At 37.3% G+C, this 11,936-nt stretch overlaps 1 protein-coding gene and 1 long non-coding RNA gene across 3 annotated transcripts; one reads left to right on the top strand and one right to left on the bottom strand.

The window, feature by feature from the left end:
- Positions 1 to 337: 337 nt before the first annotated feature.
- Positions 338 to 6,478, top strand: LOC143856312 (uncharacterized). Its single transcript, XR_013238159.1, has 2 exons — positions 338 to 1,189; positions 6,228 to 6,478. It is a non-coding gene; the product is annotated as an uncharacterized LOC143856312 (long non-coding RNA).
- LOC143856311 (vacuolar protein sorting-associated protein 32 homolog 1-like) lies at positions 1,473 to 11,351 on the bottom strand. 2 transcript variants are annotated; one of them, XM_077366494.1, is made up of 7 exons: positions 11,050 to 11,351; positions 10,802 to 10,875; positions 6,326 to 6,425; positions 4,685 to 4,770; positions 4,371 to 4,462; positions 2,854 to 2,968; positions 1,473 to 1,872 (listed from the first exon to the last, which is right to left on the bottom strand). In XM_077366494.1, exons 2-7 carry the CDS (start codon positions 10,871 to 10,873, stop codon positions 1,690 to 1,692), a joined length of 648 nt encoding a protein of 215 aa, XP_077222609.1. In that variant the 5' UTR covers positions 10,874 to 10,875; positions 11,050 to 11,351; the 3' UTR covers positions 1,473 to 1,689. The 2 variants fall into 2 exon arrangements, with proteins under 2 accessions (XP_077222609.1, XP_077222608.1); XM_077366493.1 differs by having other exon boundaries at positions 10,802 to 11,351.
- Positions 11,352 to 11,936: the final 585 nt, after the last annotated feature.

Below are 11,936 nucleotides of genomic sequence, written 5' to 3'. Positions count from 1 at the left end.
ATTGTCATAAAAATAAACTTTTATTGATTAACATACGAAATATACTGGGTTTCAGGGTACCAACTCTAACACCTCCTAGATCCAAGTTGCAGCTACCTTCTGAACTCCCCACAAACATGGATGGAGCAAAACATTCGGACGATACAAGTATCACCATGAATGGAAGAAAGTAGCATTCACTTCCTTTTATAAAATTTGAAAGGCTCTCAGTAAGCTCGTCGTGCACGCTAACCATTAGGCACGACCTCGATGGTTGCCTCCGTGCATCACACAAATCTCTCTCGAAACTGCACAAATGTAAAACAACAAGGTGTGACGCTTCAAAAGAAGGTGAATAATGAGTACAGTTCCTATGTACCGGTGCTGCAGTTCGAGAAACGAAGCAGATTTCCAACCATCATGATACAACTGCTTGATGCTGCAATAAATATCTTAGAGGCCCCACTCTCTCATCAAGAAGACCTAGGCGGACCAGTAGATCCAACCCAAAGTCCAACTCAGTTACTTTTTCGGCCGGCCAAAAAAGTAGGGGGCTGTATGTTAGGGTCGAAATCAGAGCACTAGTCACATGATGCCACGTGATTCTTGATCCCACAAGAAGCCTTGAGGCCATGTAGCGGGACACGTCACCTCCCAGCGTAACGATTCCCTCACGCCGGCACATTAATCTTCTCTATCACGACACTGCCAAAGGCCATGCGCCACCTAACTGGCCAATCAAGAGCTACCGATAGACCTGGGGAAGACGCAACACAGTGCCATTCATGGCAATCTCTGGAATGGCCCGTCCATGGTCAGAGCCACACTGCAAAAGCTGAGCAGATCGACGATGCAGGCAAAGGCTCCAATTACAGCCCTCTTCGTGAACACACGGCACCCTATCAATACAAGGGAGCTTCACCTATAAAAATGAACCCTCACCCAACCAACGGGGAGGAGGAAGAAAAGGAGAGTAAGTGTAACCATGGTATGCCTAAGTCTTTGATTTGAGCTTAGTTCCATCTGTTACCTCAAATCTAACTTGAGTGTCGAAGGGTCCCCCTGTGTTCCCAAACTCCGGTTGGCGTTAACCATTTATCTTTAAGCACATGTCCCTGTTCCAGGATTATCTTGCAGACCTATTGAGCCACAGAGCGCTTGGAGGAAGGACCCACTCGAACACTCAATCGGATTTGGACAGCAACAAATTGTAAGAAAAATAATTCCGACAAAAAAATGAAAGGTTATGGGTTATTTAGAGGGATATCATCGTAAATTTATTCTTCTAAATAAAACTTGCACCCCACTAAATCAAAATAATTTTTTCAGATGCAATCAAACAATGGAAAACAAGAAACTTTTTAAAATGTTTCCCATTCCAAACTTTTCCAGAAAATTCCTGCAATCCAAACAGGGTCTCTCTCTCTCTCTCTCTCTCTCTCTCTCTCTCTCATACACACACAAACAAGTAGCAAACCATAGTAGCTAAGACATGGATGGTCACTGGTGATATCAATACATTGATGTAAAAGTATTATGCTTCTCTAGAAGTTCAAATTTGTAGCAATTTTATATTACATGGTCATGGAATTTCTGGTTTCTGTTACTGGAGATCATTTACAATACGTAAAAAAGTAATATTTATAGAGAGGTCCAAACACCACATCTTCCATCCTTTTGTAGCAAATGCTGCAGTTTCAAAAGATTCAGTTATAGTGCCATCTCAGATTGAAGTTCAGCCAGTTCATCGGCATCGCTGGTGGCTTGAGGTTTTTCTCTCCTTGGGTGGCTTGCAATAGGCGGTGGCAGTGCTGGTTCTCTGTTGGGTGGCTGCAGTAGCTGTCCTCCTAATTCTTCCTCTTCAAGTTCTTCAAGCTCGGCTTCTAGCTCATCCTGTTCCATCTCCAACTTTAGCAAACACTCTCGTTTTGCTTATCGAAAACTCGGGTTTGGATCAAAACCATTTTATCAAATAATGAATCAAACTCTCCAAATTAATAAAGACTAGGTGATTTTATGAAGATTCGAAGATCAGGCCTATTACTTGAAGCTCACCCAAAACAAGTCACCCTGCTTAGTTTGATATCTATTGTGAGTTTTTGACACCTTGAGATTCCATGTCTTTTGTTTGGGTTAGAAATAAATTGGTTAATTAACTCTTGCATGAACGATTGACTTTTTGAAAAAGATTTAATTCGGTCGTGACTAAGGATAAAAAAATAAACCGTGAGGAAGCTCTAAAGTGGCGCTGTAGGCATCTAAAAAAATTTAAGCAGGGACGCTTTTGCTGGTTCTCTGCAATAAAATAGCTCTGCTAGTAAAAAGGGCATAAAACAAGCTTTATAAAGGCCCATTTTTAAGTGGAAAAGTGGATGTAAAATTAGATTTAGAACCATTTTACGTCGAAAGAAACGGAACCTTTGTGTTTTTTCTAGTATCCTTTGGGATTTCTTCGGGTATCCAATCTATTAGAAGTAGATGTGCGGCATCCAATCGGAAACGGACACGTGACAGGCACCCCCCAACCAATAGCAAGTACTATATCCTTCCTAAAAATAGAGTCTGTTTCCAAGGTATGAAAGTTATCCAGCTGACCCCATTCAACCCCAGGTCAGATTTCAGGGCAACAAGATTTAGGTCTTGGACAAAATCCGCCATTTCTAGTTAACACAAATACAATTTTCAACCTGTTAGTCCTTGTCTAGTAATGGGTTTTTTCCGTGTTTTGTTTGAGGCAAGGTGGCTAGTTCTCTTATTTTCTCTAAATCTATCTATTCTTCAGTCTTCCTGGGGGTCTCTTTTTCCGGGTTAAGAAAAATCACAATTTTCTATCTGCTCATCCTAAAATAATATTAAAAAGACAAGACAACAAACCTCATCAATGTCAGCTGTAGCTCCTATAGGACCTGCAAGTACCTCCTGCATATGCTTCATACTTTCATTGTGCTCGTTCATTTCTTCCATGGTCTTATCAATATCATCAACATTACTGAAAGATCACCATTAAAAACATTCTTTTATTTCCCAAAGGTATTTTGTTTGATACTAAACTGAGACTATTAAACTGCGACTACAGTTAATGCAAAGTAAGATGAATGGATATGCTTCAACCCAATAGAAAAGGCCCATATTCTAGAATAGACACTCCTGAAATACTAAAAACCTTATGTTTGGTATAAATTCATGTTTGAGAGTACAGAGTTGAATTGTAGTTTGAACTGCCTGAGAGTACAGAGTTCTTGGGTGGTAAGAATAGTAGTGCTAGGGCTACAGGCTTTGCTAATCTATGAAACTATTGATTATGGGATAATTTGATTTCCAAAGTTGTCATATGTTGCTGCTTGTGATCCCCAACAATGAAATGGATACAAAAACATAGAGGAAGGTCTTGAAAGCAAAGACCACAAAGAAGAGAAATAAAACTACAAATTACCAACTAAGTATACTTTCTGCACATATAGGTTGGCACAATTTCTTACTGCTTGGTGTAATGTTTATGTTCAGTAGAACCTTCTATGACAAAACTTTGCTGCTTAATTTTAGGATTGAAGGCATTGTTTGATTAAGAGCATGGGTTAGGCTGTTGGATTTGAAAGGAAGCTAGATATTGATTCTGTTCCCAATGGTTTTAACATATAGGTGGAAAATTAAATTGAGTGCCTGAAATAATCCTAGCTAACTCAATAGGCCGAGACTCTGGCCAAATAAAGAGTGTATATAGACATAATAAAATCCATAGAGAAACTCCATTGATTGCTCGAAGTACTTGATTAAACCCTACACTCTTTACTTGACCTGGGTAATCAATGAAATTTATGCTGAATAATAAAATCCAGTGTAGTTAGAAACCAAATCGTAAGTAGTTTCTGTTCTCATTGAGGCTATGTTTATTTTTCCAAACATTGCTTTGTGGATCAAACGACAAAGCATGACACCAAAAATATTTTTGAAAAAACAATGTATTTACATAACAGCAGTTGCACATAAGAAAAGATAATTAAATAGCAACACTGCTTTAGATTTGCTGTCTTGGATGATGTACAGTGTCAAGATTATTAGGCCAACGAATGAGATAAATCACGAGATCCATCATTCCCAGTTTTTATGAATGACTACGATAGAAATGCTCACAGATTTATTAGTAGAGATTACATGTAACGTGACATTTTAAGACATTTAAATCGTTGTCAATATTAACAGTATCTAAGAATGAACGTGCAACAGTCAAAAGATTGTAGGTGCATATGCTGGAAATCAAATATAAAATCCAGCTAAATTGTGGGGATAGAAACTGAAGATGAAACATGTTTGTAGTGGAAAGATTATTTGGGTATATCTATAAAAATTCAAAAATAAAAATCCAGACACGAATTAAGTTTGCAGCAGCTTACATAGACAGGTTGATGGTTTTCATGGCTGATGCTGCTGTCCTCAGAGCGTCTACAGTCTCAGTTGTAGCCTTTACCCCCTCCAGCATAACAATCTGCACAAATGCATGGGGTTAATTATCCAATAATTTTAAGGCCCTGTTCGTTTGAGATTATTACAACCGATAGTGGCCTCCAGAGTGATTATTGAACTCAAATTACATAAATTGTCAGTCCAATAATCGGTTCCAGGGATCACCATCGGTTATCATAATCTCAAACGAACAGGGCCTAAATGGAATTTACAATTAAGACACTTTCATTAAAACAGTTGACACCTGATTATGAACTCGCAATTGGAAGTTCCCAATCTGCTCTATTTGTGCTTCATATAGTTTTTTTCTCTTCAGACATTGAATTGCAGCTGCCAGGAAGTAAATCATTGTTTTCTAAATTGTGGATTTATAACAAAAAATACAACTAACTGAATGTGATGAGAATCATTCTTTATGATACCATGAATATGTTTCTTAATTTAAGATGAAGTATACTGATATGGGGTGTTGGATGGAACCAGAACATGACTTTCATACACTTAGGTCATAAATAACATATTTCCACATTTGGTTACAGCTCCTCCCATAGTTATTCTTGCTTTACATAACTTCTAGTAAATAAGGCCTTAGTTACGTGGTCCACATACTTTAGTGTTTGGGAAATTGTAATTAAAATTAAGTGAACATCATGTGAACCAGAAAACTAGTTTGCTAATGCGTAATCGTAATCATAATGATGTAGTTTTCTCTCAACTTATGAAAATTAAATAAACAAAAACTAAAAACTAAAAGAAAAGAAAAAAAAGAAAAGTTAATATTTTGAAGAGAATTAAATTGAAGAATGCATGAAGGTTTTATTCTTCCCCAAGGTGGGATATTGATAATGGAGAAAAGGCAAGATCATCCCTGGACCAGCCAGAATATTGCTGGATCCATCCTTCCAGTTTTTGCAATTAATGGTCGAAAATAGGCAGAAAGGGCCAATATTTGTTTGGTCATCTGGGAATCGGCATTCATATTCATATAGCAGACAAATTGATTTCTATCAGTTGTTATACGTTGGAGGATAAAAAACGAATACAATCAATTCATATATGCCCACATGGATAACAATCCATTTTAACCATGGAATTTATATCCTCATGTATGCCTTCTTTCCATTTATTTGAGTCAGGAGATTCCATTACCTCTTTAAAAGTCAATGGTTTAAAAGAAAAACTTTCGTCTAAGAATGTGTAGTGATCTCTAAGTACAGAAGGAGGACGTCTTTTTCATTGTATCTTATACAATGTGTAAGGAGATGGTAAAAATAAATGTATTTGCTTATTTTTACTAGTAGATTCCTTTTCTTTTACTATTTCTAATAGTTTAACTAGTTTGTTATGATTCCTGTATTTACATATTCTTCAGGAAAATGGATATATCTACTTTTAATGACTCCCACTGGTCCAATTGAATGATAGATCACATAACTATAACCCTTAAGACTTTCAAGATAACCAATGAAAAACATTTGATCATTTTATCACTTTGTTTACTCTAGTTTAACTAGGTACCCATACATGAGCATCGAGCCCTGAATATGTAAGTTATTTAAGTTAGATTTCATTCAAGTCCACATTTCAAATGGAGTAGATATAGGCTTTGTTGGGACTATTTAGAATATATAATGCAGTGGATGGGGCTTCTTCTCCCCCAAACATGGAACTTACGTTTGAATGATTGAGCTTTGACCTGACTATATCCATTAAGGTTTTGTTTCACCATTTTGCAACACTATTTTACTGTGATGTATAAGTTAATATGGTTCTATGTCTTATTTCAGATGCTTTACAAAACATACACACTGAGGCAAAAGAAATTTCATAGTTGTGAGGATATCTATATTAAAATTCATCTGCAAAGAACCAAAAAAGAGCATACCTCTTTTATGTTTCGATCTTGTGAAGTCCTTGGCTCTTTGAATTTCTACAGCAACTTTCTTCTGAAGAACATGTTCTTTCTTCTCCAACATTTCCAATGTCTTAGGGCCATAAAAGAGTAATCACAACTTAGAGAATTTTTTTTTTATGGGAATTCGATAGTCTATTGGTTATATCATAGCTAAAAAGTTTGGATTCAGGAATAATTCGAGCATGCTAATATTTTAATATTTCGGGAGACATTTGGGAAGAGTGTGGGAAATATTTGAAAAAATATATATATAATTTTTTCCTTATTTACAACACTTATATCTACAATACGAAGAATGCAAAATTGATCAGAGCCGTTGCAGAATCCCAGTCGCTGGATACCCCATTGGATCTGAATCACTCAACCGCAATACATCATTCCTTTAATGTTGCAGTTTTCAATGTTGTTTCAAGCACAGTTGGGTGAAGTGGATCTAATGGGGCACCTTTGCGGCTGTTGTTTGGGTTATATTAGATATTGATTCTATAGGACCTAACATAGATAAAGTCTTGCTAAGAAATAATCTCTATAGGATTATGCTAACCCTTGATTTGTGGAGGTTTAAAACGGATGGCTATAAAACGAGTACATTTTGTGCTTGTATAGATCGAATGGTTAGAATGATCCTATGGAGATGAATTCTTAGGAACACCCTATCTATGTTAGGTCCTATTGAATGAGTGCGTTGGATGAGTCAAACAACATGGATGATGGCCTACATAGAATAGCTAGCTCAGATAAGCTATCTAAGGTTGCCCTCGGATACATTACCCCCATATATATATATATATATATATATGGTTTTTGAGCTCAAGCTCAGATAGATTTTCTGACATAGAGTTTTTAAATAGGGTAGGTGCCTATGTTGTTTGGGTTATGTTAGATATTGATTCTATAGGACCTAACATAGATTGGGTGTCCCTAAGAAATCATCTCCATAGGATCATGGTAAGAGTTGATTTGTGGAGGTTTAAAATAGACGTCTACAAAATGGTCCATTTTGTGCCTCTAAAGATCGAACGGTTAGGATGATCCTATGGAGATGGTTTCTTAGGAACAACCTATCTATGCCAGGTTCTATGGAATGAATGGGTTGGATGAGTTAAACAACATGGGAGATGCCCTATTTAAAAAATCTACCTCAGAAATTCTATCTGACCTTGAGCTCAGATACCGCGCCCCCTATATATATATATATATATTAAAACTTGTTTTCCAAAATAAGACATTATAGAAAGCATGGAAGGAAGTTATGTGCATATACTTTAGAATAGGATGTGAGATCAATCTTAGTTTTGAATTTCTCAAGCAATTTACAAATACTACATGAGAAACTCATATGCATGGTTTGAGTTGGAAAAATTGGGTTTAATACTTAAATTTTCATTTAATTAAAAAAAAAAACTTTTGAATTATTCAGGATTTTTAAATTTTAAAACATGACGTGAAAAATTGGAATTTTTTCAATAACTTTTAAATTACTCAAAATTTTGTAACTATGGGTATACAACAATTTAGAGCTAACATCACATTTTTCTTGTTTTAAGTTCTTTGATTGATGGGATAACCTCTTAAAGGGAGAAGCAGGGACAAGCATATGAGAAACGGAACAATTACCAATGGGGGACACAAAAATTACGTAATTGTCAACAGGACCCATGCTTTTATGAAATTATCAACGAGGGACAAGAGAGGTCTTGTCAGTATAAGCTGGACGAAAATGCCCTTTGGCATTTACAACACATTCTCACCTTGTTTTTTTCCTTCTTCCCTCTTCTTTTACTTTTCCATTTTCACCTTTTTGATTTTTACCCTACTAGTCATCTTCCTCCTCAGTCAGCCACGATTTTTGCTGGCAAGTCTTGAAAACTTGAAAGTTGAGTTCTTACCATCTATCTCTCTATATCTAGGTTTTGTTTTTGTTTTTGTTTCTTTTAGGGTTTTGCACTATTTTTCATTCCTCTGTTTTTTATTTATCTTGTTTAGAGTTTAAGTGGTTTGTAATTTAGGGTGTGTTCTTGAGATAATGCATGGATGGCGTCACTCACTTTTTGAAAGACAATTGGTAGTATAACAAAAATTTGATGTAATACAAGAATGGATGGCTACACATTTTTTGATGTACTTAAATTTTTTTGCATACACGAATTGGGATGTAATACATGAAGCACATTTGATGAATACAACATCCATTTCTTTTGCTATTTCTATCATGAGCAGAATTGTAATGCCATTAAAAGAGTTGCCATAGGCATGGGGTTTTGTAGCAGAAGGGGTGTATCAATTCTCTGGAACGGGGTTGGCAACTCTCAAAAGTAGGGTTACCAATTTCCGAATGGGCTTATCAAGTCCTTGAAAATTGGGCGAGGGTACTGAAGTTTTGGAAGGGGGTTTTCAAGTCTCTGGGATTAGGATTATCTAGTATAAAAAATGGGGTTATTAATTTCCGAATGGGCTTATCAAGTCCCAAAAAATTGGCCGAGGGTAATGGAGTTTTGGAAGGGGGTTTTCAAGTCTCTGGGATTGGGGTTATCTAGTATCGAAAATGGGTTACCAATTTTGGAATGGGCTTATCAAGTCCCTGAAAATTGGCCGAGGGTACTGGAGTTTTGGAAGGGGGTTTTCAAGTCTTTGGGATTGGGGTTATCTAGTATAAAAAATGGGGTTACCAATTTCCAAATGGGCATATCAAGTCTCTGAAAATTTGTCGATGGTACTGGAGTTTTGAAAGTGGGTTTTAAGTATCTGGGATTGGGGTTATCTAGTATAAAAAATGAGGTTACCAATTTTGAAATGAGCTTATCAAGTCCCTGAAAATTGGCCGAGGGTACTGGAGTTTTGGAAGGGGGTTTTCAAGCCTCTGGGATTGGGGTTATCTAGTATCAAAATGGGGTTACCAATTTCTGAATGGGCTTATCAAGTCCCTTATGAACACATTTTTACTTCCTGTTTTTTTCACTCGTTCATTTTCACCTTTTTTTTGCTTTCTAGACTACGATTCATCTTTCTCATCCACCATTGAAAGGGAAAATGAGAAATGCAAAACCGTAAAACAAATGAAAGATTAAACCTAGCACAGAGAGATAGATGGGAATGAACTCGCGTTTCAAGTTTCCGAGACTTCCCAGTGACTATGGTGGCTGAATGATGAGGAAGATGACTGGTAGGGTAAAAAAATAAAGTTGAAAATGGAAAAGTAAAAAAAAAGAGGGAAGAAGAGAGAAGGGGGGAAGTGGAAAAGTAAAACGTGTTGCTTAAGAAAAGGGCATTTTCGTCCAGCTTTCACTGACAAGACCTCTTTTGTCCCTCGTTGATAATTTCAGAAAAGCGTGGTTCCTGTTGACAATTTTGTCATTTTTGTGTCCCACATTGATAATTGTTCCATATGAGAAACCTCATGTAAGACCACCGAAATGATGTTAGGGAAATGATATAGACCACCGAAATGATGTTAGGGAAATGATACAGGGAAGTGACATCCCCCCCTCACGGAGAAAATCCCCCCCTGTTAAGTTTTAAAGGCAAAGAAAAACGTTAAAAAGGGTGAATTTATCCTCAAGCAATGAACTATTCTCACAGAAACCGTTAAAGGGTGGGATTTTATTCATTTAAGAGGGGAGAATATCATCTCCTATGATATATTCGCCCTGTTATCTTCCCCGGGCCATCCCCTTGTAGTTGTAAAAAGAGTAGTTATAAATACACCAGAGGCGTGTCCGGCTGAAGAGAGGGAGCGAATATATCACCTCCAATGATGTTGTCGTGATTCAGACTTTGTCTTGGAGGGCCCACCCTTGTAGATGGCATGACACGAAAAGCTATCTAATGGAACAATTATACCATTGGATCAGAGGACTTTGAAGGTACGCTACCACTCATTTAATTGAATTTTTTTCTTAATGTGCACTATCACGTGGCAATGTGGACGGCAATCCTAGCTATCTATTCTGGTGGGTCCTACAATAAAGCCACACGGCAACAAAATCAGTGTCATTATCGATCCTGACCGTCCATTGGATCGACACTGTGGCCTTCCCACAGTACGGAGATGAGTCAAATTGCTGTCATTTCTTTTAAAAAGAAATGAAAAATGAGCAATGATAGAGTGAAGGGCGCCCTTGCAAAATTCAGCGCCAAGGGCATGCACCTAAAAAAGATGAAATGCGCCTACAAAAGTGGAAATGCACCTCAAAAAGTGAAAAACGTGTTGACTTTGCATAAATCAACCAATATGGGCGCCCTTGAGCTGATTTTTGCAAGGGCGCCCTTCATTCTATCATTCCTCTTGAAGAAAATAGCCTTCCACACTAAAGAGATAAGACTGAATTCTAGCAAACGAAATAGATGAAACTTGAAAACATTCCATTACTAAATTTTATTAAAAATAAAAACAAAAACAGAGGCCTAGAAAGACAAATACAGCTCAAAATTAAAAAGGGAAAATACCTCATGTAGTTTGTCAAAAGTAGATAGAGCTGAAGGTATTTTCTGGGGCTTGTTGAACAATTTCTTAAACATCCCTGCAACAGAGAGAGAGAGAGAGAGAGAGAGAGAGAGAGAGAGACCAAACCCAGCTTCTTTCAGGAGGAATGAGAAAAAGAAACAGCCAACCAGCTAAACAATTTCTAAAACATCCCCTCAACTGTGAGAGATAGAGAGCAAATCAGAAAAAATGAGAAAAAGAAACAGCCCACCAGCTCCTACTTGAGAAGGTAACCCATTCTTGGCGAGAAAGAGGAAGGCAAGAGGAGTTTCACGTGGAGAGAGAGAGAGAGAGAGAGAGAGAGAGAGAGAGAGAGGATTTTCACGTGGAGAGAGAGAGAGAGAGAGAGAGAGATTTTGTCTAAGAAAGATAATGAGAAAAAGAAGCCGAGAGGGATTTTGTAAAAGGAAGAAACCTAAATTTTGTCAAAGAGAGGAAATGAGAAAAAGAAACAGAGAGATTTTGTCAAAGAGGAGAAATGAGAAAAAGAAACGGAGAGAATTTGTCAAAGAGAAGAAATGAGAAAAAGAAACCGCCCACCTGCTTTTACTAAAAAAAATACACAGAGAAAGGCAAGTGGATTTCCACGTGTAGAAACACTTGAAGAGAGAAAGCAAGATGACAATTCAAAGTGGACACCACCGTATGAAATCAATCAAGACTTCTCTCTTTCTATTTGATCATTCATTTGTATTAACAATTAAGAACATGAGGATGTCTGTCTTAATATATTGTAATAGTTATAGTTGATTTGAACCCACACACCCGGTAGGGGTCTCAGCGAAACCCCAGCTTACCCATCAAAAAAAAAAGTTTGGAACCCACACACCGAACCCCACGATTCTACTAGTGCGTGAAAATTAAATTAAAAGGAGGAATGCTAGATTCACAAGCACCCTTGCAAAAAAGGGAACAAAGGGCGCCCCCATTGGCAACTTTCATTAAAAATGACACAGAAAATTATGGCCTTAGCTGTCTTTAATGGAAGCTGACCAATAGGGACACCCTTTGCCTCCTTTTGTGCAAGGGCGCCGGTGAATCTAGCATTCCTCAAAAAAAAAAAAAAAAAAAAGTAAGAGAGTTGCCACGCCCCAAACC

The sequence above is a fragment of the Tasmannia lanceolata genome, unplaced genomic scaffold (genome assembly GCF_043159265.1).
Source record: "Tasmannia lanceolata isolate RefF3 unplaced genomic scaffold, GAP_Taslan_0.1 ptg000023l, whole genome shotgun sequence".
NCBI classification, from domain to species: domain Eukaryota; kingdom Viridiplantae; phylum Streptophyta; class Magnoliopsida; order Canellales; family Winteraceae; genus Tasmannia; species Tasmannia lanceolata.
This window is presented reverse-complemented; position numbering and strand designations above follow the sequence as displayed.